Source organism: Phalaenopsis equestris, unplaced genomic scaffold, assembly GCF_001263595.1.
Source record: "Phalaenopsis equestris unplaced genomic scaffold, ASM126359v1 Scaffold001312, whole genome shotgun sequence".
NCBI classification, from domain to species: domain Eukaryota; kingdom Viridiplantae; phylum Streptophyta; class Magnoliopsida; order Asparagales; family Orchidaceae; genus Phalaenopsis; species Phalaenopsis equestris.
Window position 1 is genome coordinate 296,787 of NW_018165751.1, and position 18,323 is coordinate 315,109.

The following is an 18,323-nucleotide window of genomic DNA, read 5'->3' on the forward strand; positions in this document are numbered from 1 at the left end:
AAAAAGTTTGAAAAAAAACCCAAAAAAATTATTAAAGAATAAAAAAACCGCTGAATCAATAGTTAAATATTTCTTTTGTCACGACATCTACAATGACATTGAGAAGAACATTTTGAATTCGTCCACAGATGAGCCCAAACTAGCTGATCTAAGTAGATAAGTGCAAAGCAGGTCTTGTTTCTCCCTTCGGCCTTTTTCCACCTTCTTGTAGCTGGTATCAATGGTCATGGCAAGGGCGACCGCATTCACTACCTTTGTGGGGCTAAATCTTATTAATCCCCAGTTTCAACAATACACGCAGTTTGTTCAAACTTGATAAATCGCCTTAGATTTCACAATTTCATTCTTCCGGAATATTTATGACTCCTACAACCATTCATGCTGCTAGTTTCTTGTGCCATTCAAGTGTTCTCGACAAGAGGGTTGTTTCGGTACCAGTATTGTAGCCTATTGGTGCCACTAGAATTGACATTTGGATCCACTAAATAGAAATCTTATCTTTTGTGCTTACTGGTCTTTTAAGCACATATGGTACATCCATTCTCTCACTTTCACAACCAGAATTGACATTTTGATCAATTTCATAAAATCCTAGATCTTTGCAATACCCCTTTGTGTGATCTACTAGCTAGTTTTTGAATCACTAAAAAGTGATCAATTGTTTGAAGTACAGTTTGCTTGGGGTAGTTAGGCTTGTGGAAATACTTAACCTATACCCTATATCGTGAATTAAATGACACATAATTACCCATCAATACTCAGAAGACTTTTTCCCTCAAATTTTGATTCAATCCACTTGAAAGGTGATGGCATGCCGGCAAACCTAAGCTGGCGCTTCGCAAGTATAAAGGTCCATTTTTAGAAGGATATTTGAAAACACTCTCATAAATGATCCCAAACTTTTAAACTTCAAAAGATTAAATAAAATTAATAAAAAATGTACTGAAAGGACATAATTAAACTGCCATCAAAATGCATAATGTAATAATACAAAAATAATAATGGTCGTTCATACCGTCAGTGACAAACATTATTCTTGGTCAGGTGGTGCTATGGATGTTTAAAATAAATTGTTTAACATTTAGAATTTTGACTGATTTATGGAATCCCTTTGCAGCCAAAGAAATGCTTGAGCTGTGGATAGAGTATGAAGAAAATTCTTCTCTAGAGGCCAAAGTTGTTAAGGATTTTGATAAGGTAAGATTTTAGCTTAATGTCCAATTTAGATAACAATTATGCGTTTTCCTTAGAATTATTTTGCAGTTTCTGATCATTTCTATTTTTATGAAGGTAATTTTGCCTTTCTTGTTCCTTAATGCATGTTATGAAGGCCATGAATGCATTTCCTTCCTCTGTTTTGCTTCCTAATTGATTTAATTTCTCAAACAATATTGTAGATTTAAATAAATTTTTTGCCTCAGTTTAGAAGTAAATTGTTATTTTTTTTTTCTCATGCGCTTTTCCATGCTAAGTAAATAATGGCAAAATTTTCTAAGATGGTTTATGTTGAAGTTGAATGAGAGCTTATAAATAACCAATACATCAGTAAGGATGCTTCGGTGTGCAATAAAGAAGTTCAAAATATTGTTGTGCGAGTAACTGTGCTTTTAAATTGTTACAAAAAGAAAGATACTATTGGAGTTTGTTTGTAGTGGGATAAGTGTCTCAGGTATTAATAGTAAGAGGGTATCATGAAAACACAAAAGATAAATTTAAAAATTTGCAATTACGTTGGAGGGTCTGATTGTTTGTAGTAAAAAAATCATTGATATCCAAGTTGAGCGAGGCAAAATAAAATAACGAGGTTTATGTGTGGTAAACTAGGAAGGATAAATTGATGTGATTATTCAAGTGGGGGCATTTAGAGTTCCATCTATTATAAACAAGATAATGGAATGTTGGGTATGATTGGTAGGTTTATAATGGAATGGGAATATAAACAATGTCAAGGAGGTAGTGCACTTTTTATGAAATTTTCTGCTGATATAAAATTTTATTTTTTATCGTGTATGCTAATTATATAATTATTATTAGCGATGACAACAAAGAAAAGGAATTACCTAAAATAATATTCACTACAAAGTTTTAAATCAAAGAACTTTGCAGTCTCGAATACTTCTTTGGATAGAAGTTACTAGGTTAGAAAATGGAATTTTCATTCTCAATAAAAGTATGTTTAGGTTTTTTTGGGAGCAACAAAAATGATTGATTGCAATCCATGCGAAATTTTAACAGTAAAAGTTAGAAACTTGACACAAAGATAGAATGATCAGATGTTCAGATTGGACAATACGAAGGATTACTTAGAAATCTAATTTATCGATCTTATACTTGTCTTGGTATCACTTTTGGTATAAGTTTTATGATTCAGTTTAGGTAAGTACCAAATGAATCTCACTTTTAAGCTATTTATAGAGTTAGATATTTAAAATTAAATCCTGCAAAATGGTTTATCGAAAGAACTATAAATTGAAAATTATAACAATGTTGATTATTTGGGATCACCAATGGGTGGAAGAACCAGTTCAAGTTATTGCATACCACTGGGAGGAAATATGGTAATATGAAGAAGCAAACAACAACTTGTTATTTTATGGTCAAGTGTTGAATATGAATTAGGAGTAATTTTTTAAGGTATTTGTGAATTTTTTTGGATTGAAGTTATACTAAAGGAATAAAAATCAAATGAGAATGGCCTATGAGAATGTGCTGCAATAATGAGTCCGCCATTTCTATTATGCACAAGCTAATAGAATATGGTCAAACAAAATATGAAGATGTGGATAGACCTTTAATAAAAGAGAAACCAAAATGTGGGTTAATGTGTACTTCATATATTCCAATAGGAAGTAAACACGTCAATGTATTTATGATGTCTTGACATCTAAGACACCATTGGGAATATTCTTGATATAGATATTGACTTGACATCTTATATTAGTTGTACTTATTATTCTTGATAAATTTTCTGGTTCGTGGATGATGAAAATCCTCAAGATCTATATCAAGAATATTCCCAAATCATTGAGGAGAATAAGAAACACAACTATCTACACATCATATGTGGACTCAAGTCTAAGCTACACAATTAAGCATATGAAGTGGATGGAACATCTAAAACTATTAATCTTGTGTTTAAGTACAAGAGTGCGTACAAAACAAAATGACTGCCATTATGTCGAGTCCACTAACTAAAACCATCTCACATTGTTCGTTAACTATGCATATCTTGCCATTATACCACGAGGAGTACAAAGTTAACTATGCATATCTTGCCACTATACCACGAGGAGTATAAAGATTTATATTTCAAGATTGATATTTCTATGATTCAAAGAATTGGAGTTGAACAAGTAGTAAGCGTGCATGTTAGAACTTTACAACTCAAGGGTAGAGACATTTTGTTTAGGGATTAGTTCTCTATAATGCTCCAAAAATGTAAATTTGAATTGCGAGATTGCACACCCACACTACCCAACCATGTTTGATCATTTCCATGAACTTTATAATTAGCCTTTCCTTTACAAAAGTGGTTATGATTGCTATTTTGTTTTTGTTGACAAGTCAGGCAAAATGATGGTGATTGCTTCAATGAAAAAGAATTTTAGTTGGAGAGGATACCTCCAAGTTGTTTTTGCTTTGTGTTGATGAAGTATGAAGTTCCATCATTGATCATCTCAAATTGAGTTTATTCCATAGAAACTTGGAAAACATTTTAATTCTTGTAAGGGTCTTTAAGATAAAAATTTGATGCAATTTCAATGACTGTTTTAGAGTATTAGTTAAAACTTATGTGTTTAGGAAGCAAATCTAATGAGGAGATGGTTGTGGAATAGCACGAGAATAATAGTATGTGAGGCCAGTTAATACCAGAAGGGGGATTTGGAGAAGATTCAATAAGAATAACCAAAAATACAATCCGTGGAAGGAAAAAAATAACCAGAACAAAGAAGAGATGCATAATCAAATAAAAGATACAAGATATAAGAGTTTCCTACTCTCGCAATTGATTGAGATACATAAATCACTACCCGAAGGATTGATGAAGGGAGGAGACCCGAGACGTCGCCACCAACAATGGGCGGATACAGTTGCCACCACCCAACATTGTAGATATTTACCATCCTTATCCGAAAATCATAAAGAGAGCACTGGTCATTGTCTGTCGCCAAATTAGAAATTATCGGCCGCCAGAATGGATATCCCGATGCCCGATTTTAAAAGAGGTTTAATTTAATTTATATATATAATTTGAAAAGATTTAATATTTTAATTTTTGAAATGCAAGACGGAACCGATCTCATATCTGCAATAGTTTAAATGATTGAGCATAACACGGTAAGCGATACATCTATCCAGAGGAACAGACATAGTACTTACTAATGCGGTTCGATTAAATAAACTAAAGATTTTATGACATCCGTTTTAATTTGCGAACCTTTATGTTGACCGACAAGTTTATCTATTTAATACGAGAGATTAAATAGGTTTTATTTTAAATTGAATTCTTAAGTTTTTTATAGAGACAAACCCTTATAGTTAATTACATCTTAAATAATTGAAATCACTTAAGAACACTCTCGATTAAAATCAGTGGTTCTGTCTTCAAGATTACAAAGTTTATGTTTCCAAGGTTAAATAGAAGAAAATCAAAAGGGAATGACTTAAAAAATGAACAGTTATTTTCATGAGTCAATGGAGTGAAAGATAGGGGATGCCACAGATTCAGGGAAAACCCCGGTGACTTCCCAACTATTCTACGATTGGACCTTAACTCTAAGGAGACATCCTACACCCGTCATCGCGGTCTCGATCGTCTCCCTCCGTCCGCTTGCTTCCACGCTCCGCTTCTTGGTAAGACTAACCTAAACTCTAAGTTCATTAACATATCGATTATAGGCTCAAGGTTATGGTGTGTATAAATGTACAATTATTGGGTCAGCGACTCGCTACAGGGTACCTTCCAAACTGAGTGTCCTACTGGCCTCTAACCTAAAAGTCCCCTGCAAGTCTTTAGAAGCAACATTAATTATAAAAGGGAACATGCAATGTGGCACAGTAAACAGTAAACAATAGTATTACAGACATAAATTATGTGTATACACAAGAAAGCGTGCAGTAGCAAAAGTAAACGTTGTAAATGTAAAACAAACCTGTATACCTGACGGGTCGGCAACTCCTGAAAGAACTCGAGAAAAGGCGGCAGATGATCCAAAATAACTCGAAGAAAACTGTCGAAAAACACGAGGAAAATTCGAAGAAAGGAAATCACAAGTGTTTTACAAAAAAATTTGATAAAACCGTAAGAAAACACATAAAAATCCAATTTCGATAAAAAAAAAGTAGGAAAACACCCAAACATCCAAAGAAAGAAAGAAAGCCGTAAGCATTCGGGTCAGGCTAGACTCAGAATTAGGTATTCTCGAGGGACTCCGAAGGCAACTACCGGTCACCCGCATGTATAGAGCCCGACATTCAACTAAAAATGTGTCATACTATACCAACTCCGATGGGTACTCTTTAGCCCAATACCGACGATTGACAGGTGGACAATCAAATTTTGTTATTTAAGATTTATATTTTGGCATGTATATATGAGTTTCATGCATAAAAGAAAAGTAGTACAATTTTTGGTAGTCAAAATATTTTGAAAGTAGCGTATTTGTTCTTATAATATCTGCTCTTATCATTTTCTTATATTGAAAATGTGATTATCCACAAATTAATCGCACCTCTGGGGCTAGGACCACCAATAAGCTAAGAAGGCAAGGGTGCCCTGCTAGTTTAGTGTCGGTAAATAATATCGTTATCCTATGTTTCACCGGGTCCCGAAATTGGGTCCCGATGTTGTAGGATGAAACTTTATTCTGCTCTATCACCGAATGCCTTTATCATCAAGGACTAATACCCCAAAAACGACCGTCCAATTTACGACCTTGCTTGATGGTTTCACATGTAACTATAGCTATACGAATGCACTTATGTTTCAGACATAAGCATTTAAAACCCAAACTAAGAAGCAAGGAAAGTGAATCGAAAAACAAAGAAATGAAAAAGAAAGAAGGCTAACCCACCTCCGAAATCAATTTAGGAAAGAAAAACAAAAGCTGTAGGAGGGTTAGCTTAAAACATCCAACTGGTGGGACTTACCGATTGAGCAATGAGATGGCCACATCTCCAAGCCTTCCCTAACATGCCAAAAGAAACTCTCCTCCTTTTCTCCTTTCTTTTTTTTTTTTTTTTGATATTGAAATCAATTCGGCCCCACAGGATTGGGCCCTGAAACATCTCCAAGCATTTAACAAGTCATTCCTTGGAAAGGGACATTCAAATTCTTCCAAACAACAAGAATTAAGGCATTCCATCTCACGATTCTCAAATCATTCAATTCCACATCAAATCAAAAGTTTTCAATGCCGTATGATCCCAACATCATTCAAAGAATCCCATGTGGGTGTTTACGGCTAGGGTAGCAAGTAGTCATCAAACAAGTGCACAAGGGAACCTACAAACACAAATGAGGGGGGCTCTCGGGTAGGAGCAACTCAAGGGGAGCCACCAGCTAACACTCAACGCAAATAGGAGACACAACAGATAGACTCACGACCAGGGGACGTCAGGAGGGAGCGCCAACTCACACCCACACTCAGGAAATAGTAGGAAGGCCCACGACTATGGGAAGCAACAAAGGGGATAACGAAGCCCAAACCAAGTAGGAGAAACACAACAGGAAGTCTCACAGCCAGGGGCAACTAGGAAATAAAACCAAGCCCAAAACAAGCTCCTAAGTTTTAAAAGAAAACCAAATTTTCATCCAACATACATTTCAAATAGTGAAGCCTCAACAGGAAATGAAACTAAACTCAAAACTACTGCTCAAAACATCAAACAAATTCCAGTATGCATTCGAATAAGTGCAGCAACAGGGAGCAAAATCAAACCTCAACATGTATTTGAACAAGAGCAGCAGCAGAAAAAACAAAACCAAACCACGAAACAGCTGCTCAAAGCACACAAAAAAAATTCTAGCATATGTTCGAATAGAGAGAACAACAGGAAGCAAAATCCAGCCACCAAACCAATCCTCCAAGAGCCCCAAAATCGAATAAAAGCCACCTGAATATGTTTCGAGTAGGAGGGCAACATGGAAGCACAAAACAAAGCCCCCAAATTAAAATCTTCAAAAACCTCAGTGTCAAATCAGTACAACAAAGGAAACCGCAGCCCATAGGGCTAAAACAACCCTCAAACTCCATGTTAAACCCAGGCAGCAAGGTAAACTGCAGCCCAGGAGGCTAAAACAGCCCTCAAACTTCAACATACCAGCATAGATGTGATAAGAACACAAGGAGGGAGCTTACACATGCGTAAGAATTAAACCATGCCTTTCATAAGCCTACATTCTTAGCTAAGTACTTGTAATATTTAAAACAGGCCTAATAGCATCTATTTGAACTGAAGTAAGCTAAAATCTAACAGCTAGCCATGATTCTAGCATTAAATGTCATCAGGAACAACATAAATCCCCCTTATGCATGCATTCCCCTATTTTAACGCTTCCAACATGTGTCGAGCAGGGAATAGGAGCAGGAGAGAGGAAACATACCTTGCTCGGGTTTCTGTAATCAACAAAAGAAAGCCACAACACTCCCGGACTCCAAGCTCACAAGCACCTAGCCGAGAAGAAATTTTTCACAGAACCTCCCCAGGCCTCAAGCTTTGTCACCTCTCTGAGAACTCTCCCCACCAAGTTTTATCGACACCAGAAAAAAAAGAAAGAGGAGCTCGCAGGACTTCTCTCGACAAAGCACAACACCCATCTGAAAGAAAAAAAAAAAAACGCCGCAGTCGAAGCCACAATGAAGAAAGATTGGGAAGGAGGAGAACTTTCCCCATTCGTGACCCAGGGAACAAACACACCCAGTTAACCTACCCCGAATGAGCTTCCGCGCAGCGAGACGAAGCAGCAAGCTTTGAAAAGAGAAGATTTCGGGCATAAGAGGTCGAGAGGGGAAGAGTCAACTACTTTCTACGCGAAGGGAGTGGACAAACACGAAGGAATGCACGATTAGGGCTAAATCTCGGAGACGGAACCAAGAGGGGCTGCGAGCTAGAGGAGTTTGGGGTCCGATTGGGGACGGAATCAAGCAAGTACTACGACAAATTAAGGATTTCCTCCATAATAAAAAACCTTATCAGTCTTATATTGTCAAATGTACTCCCCCCAAGGTTTAAATAATGTTTAAAATTCATCGAATTGCGCACCTCTTACTTGTGCACAAAACCATATCGAAGTGGGAGTTCCTCCTAACTAAAGTCGACGTTCCAGACGCATCGACGCGATGCGTTTCGTCATCCGGGATCGTCCGGACGACTTCGTCGCTAGTTAGGTCAGAAACACATCAAATTCGTATTTTGTCGAAATAATCGCTTGTGATCGATCATAGAGCCTCCTATGAGTGCATGTTACGTTAATCTCGATAAATTGTGTGCGTTGCTGCATACACTGTGGTATTCGTGCATCTTGCAAGTGCGAGGAGATCGCAATGGGTTTTCCCAGTGTTTCAGATCTTAATGGTACTCTACTCGAGTTTCGTTGTACTGGTTTTAATCGACTCGACTAAGCATTGAGAATTTTAGAACCAGTCACATGAAACTACGAGGAGTCAAGAAGTAGCTTGAATTTCTAATCGGTGTGGGCCCTAGGTTAGTTCTCTAAGAGGGTCGGTAGGAAACCTTAAAGGCTGGATCCTATGCTCTAAGAAGAGGAAGAGTTCTCACCAAAAATGAGGTCAACAGTCCTCACAAAACTCAAATGAACAAAAGACCCCTAATACAATAAACAACTAGATATTAATAATCAACAAAGGACCTAAAACTAATAAAACAAACAAACGAATTCTATTAGGAGTGAGCAACAACTGTAGCCCTAGAGAGAGGTCTGACCGACCATCCCCCGCTTGGACCAAACTGGTCTGGCTTCCCTTTCCGTCCCACGTCAATCTATCTGGGTTGGTGGAGCTTAAACCTCATATGTCAGGTCGACCTCATTGGAGGTGGCAGAGTTGCTATAACCTCTCGAGATTGGAGGGCCTTTGACTCCAATACTTGTCTCTTCTGTGACATAGCTAGGGTTTAGATTTGAGCGATGAAAGAGGGTGTATGAGTCTGATTTAGGCGCAAAAAATTATTTAGGATTTTAAAAATCTGCAAGGTGGAATTAGGGTTAGGTCAAAATTTAACTATGGTTTGGTGGGTTTAGGTTTGAGAGGTGAAAGAGGGTGTATGAGGTTGATTTAGTGTGTAGAAAAATTATTTAGGGCTACTGATTTTTAAAATAGCAAGGGGAATTAATGTTTGGTCAAGATTTGACTATGATTTGGTTGGTTTAAGTTTGTGAGGATGGAACTAGGGTTACGCTAACTTTGATAAGTAGGGAGGATTGGAGAAGATTCAACAAGAAAAACTAAGAAAACAATTCAAAACAAGAAAATAAAATAAGAACAAAGACGAGATGTATTAATCAAATAAAATATACAAGATAAAAGAGTTTCCTAATCTGACAATCGATAGGGATACAAAAATCACCACTCGAAGGATTGACGAAGGAAGGTCAATCGGGATGTCACCATCAACAATTGTGGGATTCATTTGCTACCACCCAACATCGTGGATATAGACTTATCTCCATCTGAGAACCATAAAAGGGAGCACAAACCTTCACAAAACTCAAATGAACAATTGACCCCTAATACAATAAACGAATGCATATTTATAATCAATTGTCAGCCGTTATTTTTTTTTTGGAAGGAATGATTTTTTGTAGAATATGAAAATAGTTTTAATATAAATATGATTTTTGAAAAACATTTTAATTTAGAGAACAGATGAGACCAAACGTGTCTCACACATTGAATAGTTTGAATGGATGAACGCGATACCACAAGTAATACACTACTCCAAAGTATAAGCATACCACTTGTCAGTAACCTCAACCACCTAAACTAAGGGGTTTGTGACATCCGTTTGGTCTGCAAACCTTTTATGTATGACCGACAAGTTCCCCTACCTAATATAAGATTAGATAATGTTTATTTTATCTGGGTTCCAAGTTCCCTATAGAGACAAACCTCTATAGTTAATTACATCTTAAATGACCGGGGCCACTTAAGAAGACTCTCGATTAAGATCAGTGGTTTTGCTTTCAAGATTTCAAAGTTTAGGTTTTCAAGATTGGACACAGGAAAATCCAATGGGAGTGGCTCAAACATGAACAATTATTTTAAGGAATCTAAATGAATGAAGAGTAGGAGATATCACAGATCCAGGGGAAACCCTTGTGATTTCTCGACTATCCTATTGTTTGGCTTTATGTCTTTGAAATGATATTATTTAATGTTTAATTCTGCAATTTTTTTTAGAATTTAGTACTTACATTCACATGATATCTGATCACGCAAATAACCTAGAAAGATAGGAAGATTTACACCGTACCAGATGATAACCTCGGAATCCTAAAAGTGTTAGGACTTATAATTTCACAACAGGATTGTCCAAAAACCTAAAGATAGGGTGAAGATTTACGTTGCGCTAAGCAAACCACCTTGAAGTTCTATGACTTGTTATTTATACCAAGGATTTAGTTGACGTGAACTTGTTGTACTGTTGTAGATCGTCATCCTCTGTCCGCTACATCCTGGTCGTGCTGCCCACGAAGACTTGCTCCATGTCCCATGTAGTAGTAATTTCAAGTTTAGTGTCTTACATGTGAATGTGCAATACTGTTATTTGGTGACTTACTGTTGTATATCTCCTAAACCAGACTATATCCTAAAGGTTTTGTAGTTAACTTAAAACATGCATAAACAAACTATGTTATAAGGAAGAACATTAAATGAAAGTAGTATAAAGTGCAATAAAAAAAAACAACATAAGAAAATGCAGTAAAATGCTATAAATGCACAATAAATTTTGGATACCTGAGTTTCTTGTTATTGCTGCACCTGTAAATGGGATCAACGTCGCAGGTAACAGTATAGTAGAGAAATTCAGCTAGTAGGACAAACATGTGTTTATGTATAACAAAATAAATGACGGTGTAGCACATTGAAAGCTCTGAGAAAAACTGAAATCAACCCACAGAGACTCGAAACAAATTGTAGAAAAAAAGGACAAACAAATAAAACAAAACACATCACATATAAAGGACCAAGGGTGGGCGATTTATATGTGACATTGGAAATATCCCCAATTGCCAGGAGGATTTGAGTGTAAGATTCAAGCTCAAATCCCGGAGCATTGGGTTTCATTTTAGGTCAAGTTATGAAGAGAATTTTATTATTTGATTTAATTAAATCAGTCATGAACCACAACCTAGTGCATACCGTGTCTATTGCTCTAACTAACTTGTGAATTAGGGTTGTGCCTAATTTCAGTGCCTATTTGAAACTTAGGTAAAAGAACTTTCGCTTAGGGTGTGCTCCTAAAATTTAGGAAGTCTACATTTTAACTTGAGCTTGAAGTGTTTTAAATTGTTCTTTCTTCAATTAAGTGTTTTCCAACTAATCCTCGAACATATTTAGATCAAACTTAGCTCACTATCAGACTCTTAAGATATAGGGGGTAAACCTATAATTTTGGCAAAAAAGTTTGTGAAATGTGTTTCAATCTTAATTAAATTAAATGAAAGTAGTATAAAGTGCAATAAAAAAAAACAACATAAGAAAATGCAGTAAAATGCTATAAATGCACAATAAATTTTGGATACCTGAGTTTCTTGTTATTGCTGCACCTGTAAATGGGATCAACGTCTCAGGTAACAGTATGGTAGAGAAATTTAACTAGCAGGACAAACATGTGTTTAGGTATATATCAAACTTAGTGTAGCACATTGAAAGCTCTGAGAAAAACTGAAATCAACCCACAGAGACTCGAAACAAATTGTAGAAAAAAAGGACAAACAAATAAAACAAAACACATCACATATAAAGGACCAAGGGTGGGCGATTTATATGTGACATTGGAAATATCCCCAATTGCCAGGAGGATTTGAGTGTAAGATTCAAGCTCAAATCCCGGAGCATTGGGTTTCATTTTAGGTCAAGTTATGAAGAGAATTTTATTATTTGATTTAATTAAATCAGTCATGAACCACAACCTAGTGCATACCGTGTCTATTGCTCTAACTAACTTGTGAATTAGGGTTGTGCCTAATTTCAGTGCCTATTTGAAACTTAGGTAAAAGAACTTTCGCTTAGGGTGTGCTCCTAAAATTTAGGAAGTCTACATTTTAACTTGAGCTTAATATGTTTTAAAATGTTGTTTTAAATTGTTCTTTCTTCAATTAAGTGTTTTCCAACTAATCCTCGAACATATTTAGATCAAACTTAGCTCACTATCAGACTCTTAAGATATAGGGGGTAAACCTATAATTTTGGCAAAAAAGTTTGTGAAATGTGTTTCAATCTTAATTAAAACAACTGTGCTTAAGTCAAACCAATGTTTAGGGGTTCTAATTGATAGCATATTGATCTTTCAATTCATGCCGCTAACTCTTGAATCATTTACTCTTACTTTCTCCCAATTCTCAATAATTCTCACAATTACAATTTTTTTTTATTATGTAAAAGAAAAAAAAATTGTGAATGTTTGCTACCCTATTTCCCATTGGGTTTCAATCATCTCAACAAACTAAGTATCATTTTTTTTATTCCCTCATATTTCTTTTTATTTTTTAAGACCGTAAATTAATCCTGAAAATAATTAAATCAGAAATTTTCATTTTTAACTTAACCGTTGTAAAAAAAATTAGCGTAAAAGGGAAGGCTGACCTACTTCTAAAAAAACAAATCAGCTAAGCAAATGGCAAAACTGCAAGTGAATTGGCCTAAAGACGTTTAAATTCTTTCAAAACAAAGATCAAATCAGCCCAAAAAATATGCGTAAATGCCTAAAAAAATTAGCACTTAAAAGTGCCCAAATCGATGTATAGAAGCCTCAAAATGCAATTTAAAACTTTAACGAATAAGACTTCAAAATACAACTAAAACTTTAACGAATTAAGCTTCAAAAATGACGAATAAGACTTCAAAATACAACTTAAATCTTAACGAATAAAGCTTTAAAAATGACGAATAAGGCTTCAAAATGCAACTTAAACTTTAACGAATAAAGTTTTAAAATGTAGCCCAAACATCACTAAAGAGAGCTTCAAGTGCAGCTCAAACACCACTAAAGGGAGCTTCAAAGTGCAGCCCAAACACCATGCAACACAAACATATCACTAAAGAGTGCTTCAGGCGCAGCCCAAACATATCACTATGATAGAACAAAACAACAGCCCAGATTAGTGCCAAATACATCTTAAAAATAACCAACAAAACCCCTCCTAAACAAGGCAAAACTGCAGCCCGAATCAGCCCACGAAAGCATTTTCAAAAGGTTCCAAACAGCAGCCAGCTCAGCCTAAAAGACGTGTTTTTAAGAGCACCGAAATGCAGCAAATTCAGCCCAACAATGCATTTTTGGAAGCTCCAAAATCATGTATATAGGCGGCCCACAATAGTGCTTAAAACCTTTCCAAAACAGTTCTTAATTCAACCTAAAAAACAGTATTTAAATTTGTCCAAAATAGTGAATAAACAGCTTTAAAACGATGCTTAAATCTGCCCCAAAATGATGCATATATCCCCTCCAAACTCTCCAAATTGAATTTGAAAAGTTTCAGATTTTTCAAATGAGTATAGCACCATAACTTTTCATATTTGCAAATGCAACATAAGAGGTTTCAGATTTTTGTAAAAGTAAAGCATTACAACTTCTCAACATTTGTAAATGCAACATAAAAGCTTTCAAATTCTTGCAAATGAGCCACCCAACATTTTTAGATTTTTGCAAAGTTAACACCTAACCTACAAGTATTAAGCCCTACCAAAAGAGTGTTTAAAGCCCCGCTTTCAAATTATAAGCCACTTTGATATTCCATACATAATTTTCAACAATTTTGTATGTTTTGTATCATGAAAGTGAAAGAAAATATATTTCCAAATAATCTTGTAACTTCCATGCAAGCCAAACAATCATGCCATCATGTCATTTTTAGAAGATGAAATTTGCATAATTAAAGTGTTAGATGCGTAGATATGTAAGAATTGTTTGGCGTGCATGTAAATACTCTAGGATTGTGTAATAAGTGTATGAGCATGTAATTTGCTCAAAATTTGAGATACAATGCTCATTAAAATTATTCCAAATAGTTTCAGTTAAACCTGTTTGACCAAAATTCATCTTCCAAAGATTCAAATGATAGGGCATATTGATATTTCAATAAATTTAGAATCAAAGAATGCATGTAGCCTTAGCCACCTGGATTGACTATAAATTCCAGTATATACATATTCCTTTCTCACAACAATTCTATAAAGGATGCCAATAACGAGGGTTACTTCAATCACTCACTCTCATATCCAATGATGCACGATGAAAGATAATAAGCTTAATTTTTTAGCACCCTCGAATAGAATCAAGCATAGAAGTATGTAATCACATAAGATTAGGCATGAAACACATACCCAACATGTGCATATCGAACCAATATCTACACCGCAAAACTGTGTTCAAGAACCTGTACTGGAATCTAAATAGATTTGATGATAATACTTAAAGCGTGCTGAACAGAGAATGCTAAGTTGAATCCATATAAACCACATTGCCTTAAAGGAAAAGTTTGTCATATAGCAAGGTGATACTTAAATGAGCGGCCTTAGAAAATAATGTTGTATAAACGATCCTTGCTCATGTTAACCAAGCGTAAAAGAAAAACTTAAACATCCGGGGACATTCAGACGAATTCATCGATTTGTGTGCAATTTGTTCGTGTGTTGAATTATAACAATGTGGGTGTCTTCTCTAGCTAAAAACGATGTCTCGGACGCGCCGACGCAGTCCATTTCATCATCCAAGGTTGTTTAGACAAATTTATCGATTTGTGTGCGCGAATGTATTAAAGTCATATTTGGTTTCCTATGAATTTTAAATCCTGTGGGAGCTCTCTTTGGGCCTCCAAATGCTGATCCTTAACCACTCGATCAAATGATGATGATTTGAGACCACCAAGGCGAGACACCACAAGAGAATCAGGAAGTGGGGTTCGTTTCTTAAAAAGGTGAGTCCCAAGTCTAGTTCTCTAAGATAATCGATAGGAAAGTCCTATGGCTAGATCCTAGGCTCTATGAAGAGGAGAAATGACCTCAAAATGAGGTCAACATCTACAAAGGAATCTAAGAAAACTAAGAGATCGAAATACTTTTGTTGCTATTAGGAGTGGGCGGCAACCATCCCCCACTTGGAGAAAACCGGTCCAGGGTCCCCTCCCCGTCTCGTGTCCTTGATGACATTATAGGATGTGAAAATAATTCATAGGTACCACACTACACCACATTCATACAACATACTTAAAATAAGATTGATTTGTGAAGTATGCAGGTTTGAGTGGAAAAATTTATGCCCATTATGTCAAGCAAATGGCACAATAAAAAATGGAATCCTGATGTTTGTGTTCGAGAGTTAAGCACAATCTAAGACATACTCATAGGCATGATCACAGTATTTAAGCCTTGTTACAGAATAATCATATTCGAAGCATAATTTAGATAGCACTTAGACTAAACTATCTTCTTTTGAGCCGTCGAATATCATGGATATGCAATCACTAAGCTTGCTTTAAAATAGTCTGTACATTTATTTGCTATCTTTATGGCATGTGCATGCTATATTAGAAAGCTTTGTAGCGAGCAGGTACAAAGAACAACCTTCATTAATTAATTTGTCTTATATAAAATGTATGAGAATTGCAATTTGTATAAATAATGTTCTTTACTCAAACATTGGTAGCATAAATCTTGAAATTGGTGATTTTATCAATGTTTACATTGTAGATAAACCCATTCCTAATTGCTAAAGGCTTGTTTGGGATCACTTTTATTTTTTTTTTGTTTTTGCTTTTATTTTAAAAATATATATTGTTTAGTGCATTTATTTTTGCAAGTATTTATTTTTTATTTTTAAAAATAAATTAGTTCATTTTATAACACTCAAAACACCTAGAAGTTATTTTTGATTTTTTTTTTAAAACAACTAAACATGTTATAAAATACCAAAAATGTTATTTCAAATAAAAATTTAAACAAAATAAAATAAGTATAAAATAAAAAAATTAAAAGAAAAAGTCAAATGTGTTCCCATTCATCCCATAAATAAATTTGGCTTGACAACACTTTGTCATCTGAAGACTGTTTCTCTTGATGCAAACTTTTTGTTATTAGTGCTGCTTTCTTATTTGGCCAACTCAATAGTATGTATTAATTGAGTATTTAATATACACCGCAGCATTATAATATTTATTTTCTTTTGTGTTACATTTTTTTGTCTTACAGGTTGAAATGATACTTCAAGCATTAGAATATGAGCAAGGTATGGGTCTGCTATGTTTCAGCTTATTTAAATCATAATGTAGCACAATTTTCAGAACTATTAATCTGCAATTTTGTAAAGCTTCTAACATTACAGTTCCTTTGTGTGTGGGAGTTGAGATAATTTCCCTTGGGTGTTGGAAGGGAAACTTTTGTTGTAGACTCCTGACATTGTTATTTTTTTGCACAACTCGTGTTCATCCTAAGTATAAATTGCTGCTTTGTAAAAAACTTACCAAGCTTTCATGAATTAAGAAGTCAATGTATGGTTTGTGGGAAGAATATAGCGTTATCACTTGTAAGACAGCTTTTGTTGGGAAAAAATCCTTTAACAAAAAATGACTTAGAAAAGCTCAAACAAGTATCAAGGCAGTGTTGCATTCTTGAGTAGGAAAACACGAGGGATGAACTGAAATTACAATTTTGTTCAATCCATGATTTACCAATTACTTTGTCTTGGAACCATACATTTCGTGGTGTAGCCAATGACTGAGTTCGAATAGGATCATTTAATGAGCAAGTTTCAACCATTACGCGAGCTGCTTATTCAATTTGGTTTTTAATGCTGTATCCATAGATCTTGCAGTTGTCAACTTGCATATCGAACACCCAAACATTCATATTTATATATATACCACCCAAATTTTAATATCACATCAAAAATACCACCAACACTAGCTTTTAAAAAATGAAATACACTTTTCCGTGGAGGTTTACGATACCGAGGCGTTATATGTGTAAGTGTCAAACTTTGGGTATTAGAAATGTAAATACATAAGAATTGTGTGGTGTGTATGTAATTTTCCTTTATAAAATTTTTGTGAGTATGTACACCCTATGATTATTTAGATTTTTTTTTAGATCCGGTAATCTTAGAGGCTCTAAAAAATATTTAGTCGATTCATTTTTCCACTTTAAAAGGAGATGAAAAAATCACCATTACAAGTTGATGCTAATGTTCAAGTATTCTCGTTTTGATGAAAACACAGTAAGCACCGTTTCATTTGTTACTTTATATCTAATGGAATATAATGTTCTGTTATAGCCTCCTCAAAAGAACATGGTTACAGGATGAACGATAAGGAAAAAGAAGTCCAACTGACAAGGGACTAAATGAGCTATAAAATGAGTTCTAATTGAGGAGATTATAAATAATATTTGAATAATTAAAATCAGGACTGATTTGCAAATATAAATTAAGTGGGGGCTTAATTATAAAATGGCAATTTTGAAATTCAAATGCGGGGCAGCTAGACGATAATAGATGATGGAGAGGAGGGAGAACTAATCTAAATTCACTCAACTTATTTCTTACTTTTTGAATTGATCATTTTTCAATGAGAGAATCTCAGTATAAAAATGATATTGAAATTTTAAGATAAGGCTTCCTAAACTTTTGCATTGTGACTATATATGAATATGATTGCATTTTCTATAAATATGTGGCTGATGTAACATAGTATGTTGGAATCAAAGCAAAACCTTCTCCTAAAACTTCTTTCTTTCTTTTTTTTTTTTCATAGACCAACTTTTTCAAATTTATGGCTTTTGCAGTAGCCTAATAACTAGCTGGATAACATTTCTTAGCGTTTGCTATCTTTCCAAGTTCTTGCTGTTGTGAGGGTCTACTATCAACCATCGAATAGACTCTGCCTATTGTTGCCCCCCAAAAAAAGAAAATTCATTAAAGTAGTAAAATAATTGCTGTTTTTCAGTAATCCAAGAGCAATTACAGTGGGCACACTTGCAATCTTTTAGGAAAAGTTAATAAAGGAATTTTAATTTTAACTCCATAATGTATTTCATAGAAAGCCCAACTCTTTGTCCTAGGAAAATTCCTACTAGTTCCAAAAG

At 35.0% G+C, this 18,323-nt stretch overlaps 1 protein-coding gene across 1 annotated transcript in view; it reads left to right on the plus strand.

Annotated features, from left to right (window-relative positions):
- The window catches only part of LOC110033952 (HD domain-containing protein 2-like), a gene marked incomplete at its 3' end in the record, with an annotated part of 21,617 nt that extends 5,147 nt beyond the window's left edge, over positions 1-16,470 (plus strand). Inside the window, 2 exon segments of the mRNA XM_020738133.1 lie at positions 1,118-1,197; positions 16,434-16,470. Coding sequence (XP_020593792.1) covers positions 1,118-1,197; positions 16,434-16,470 — 117 coding nt within the window.
- Between the last annotated feature and the right edge of the window lie 1,853 nt (positions 16,471-18,323).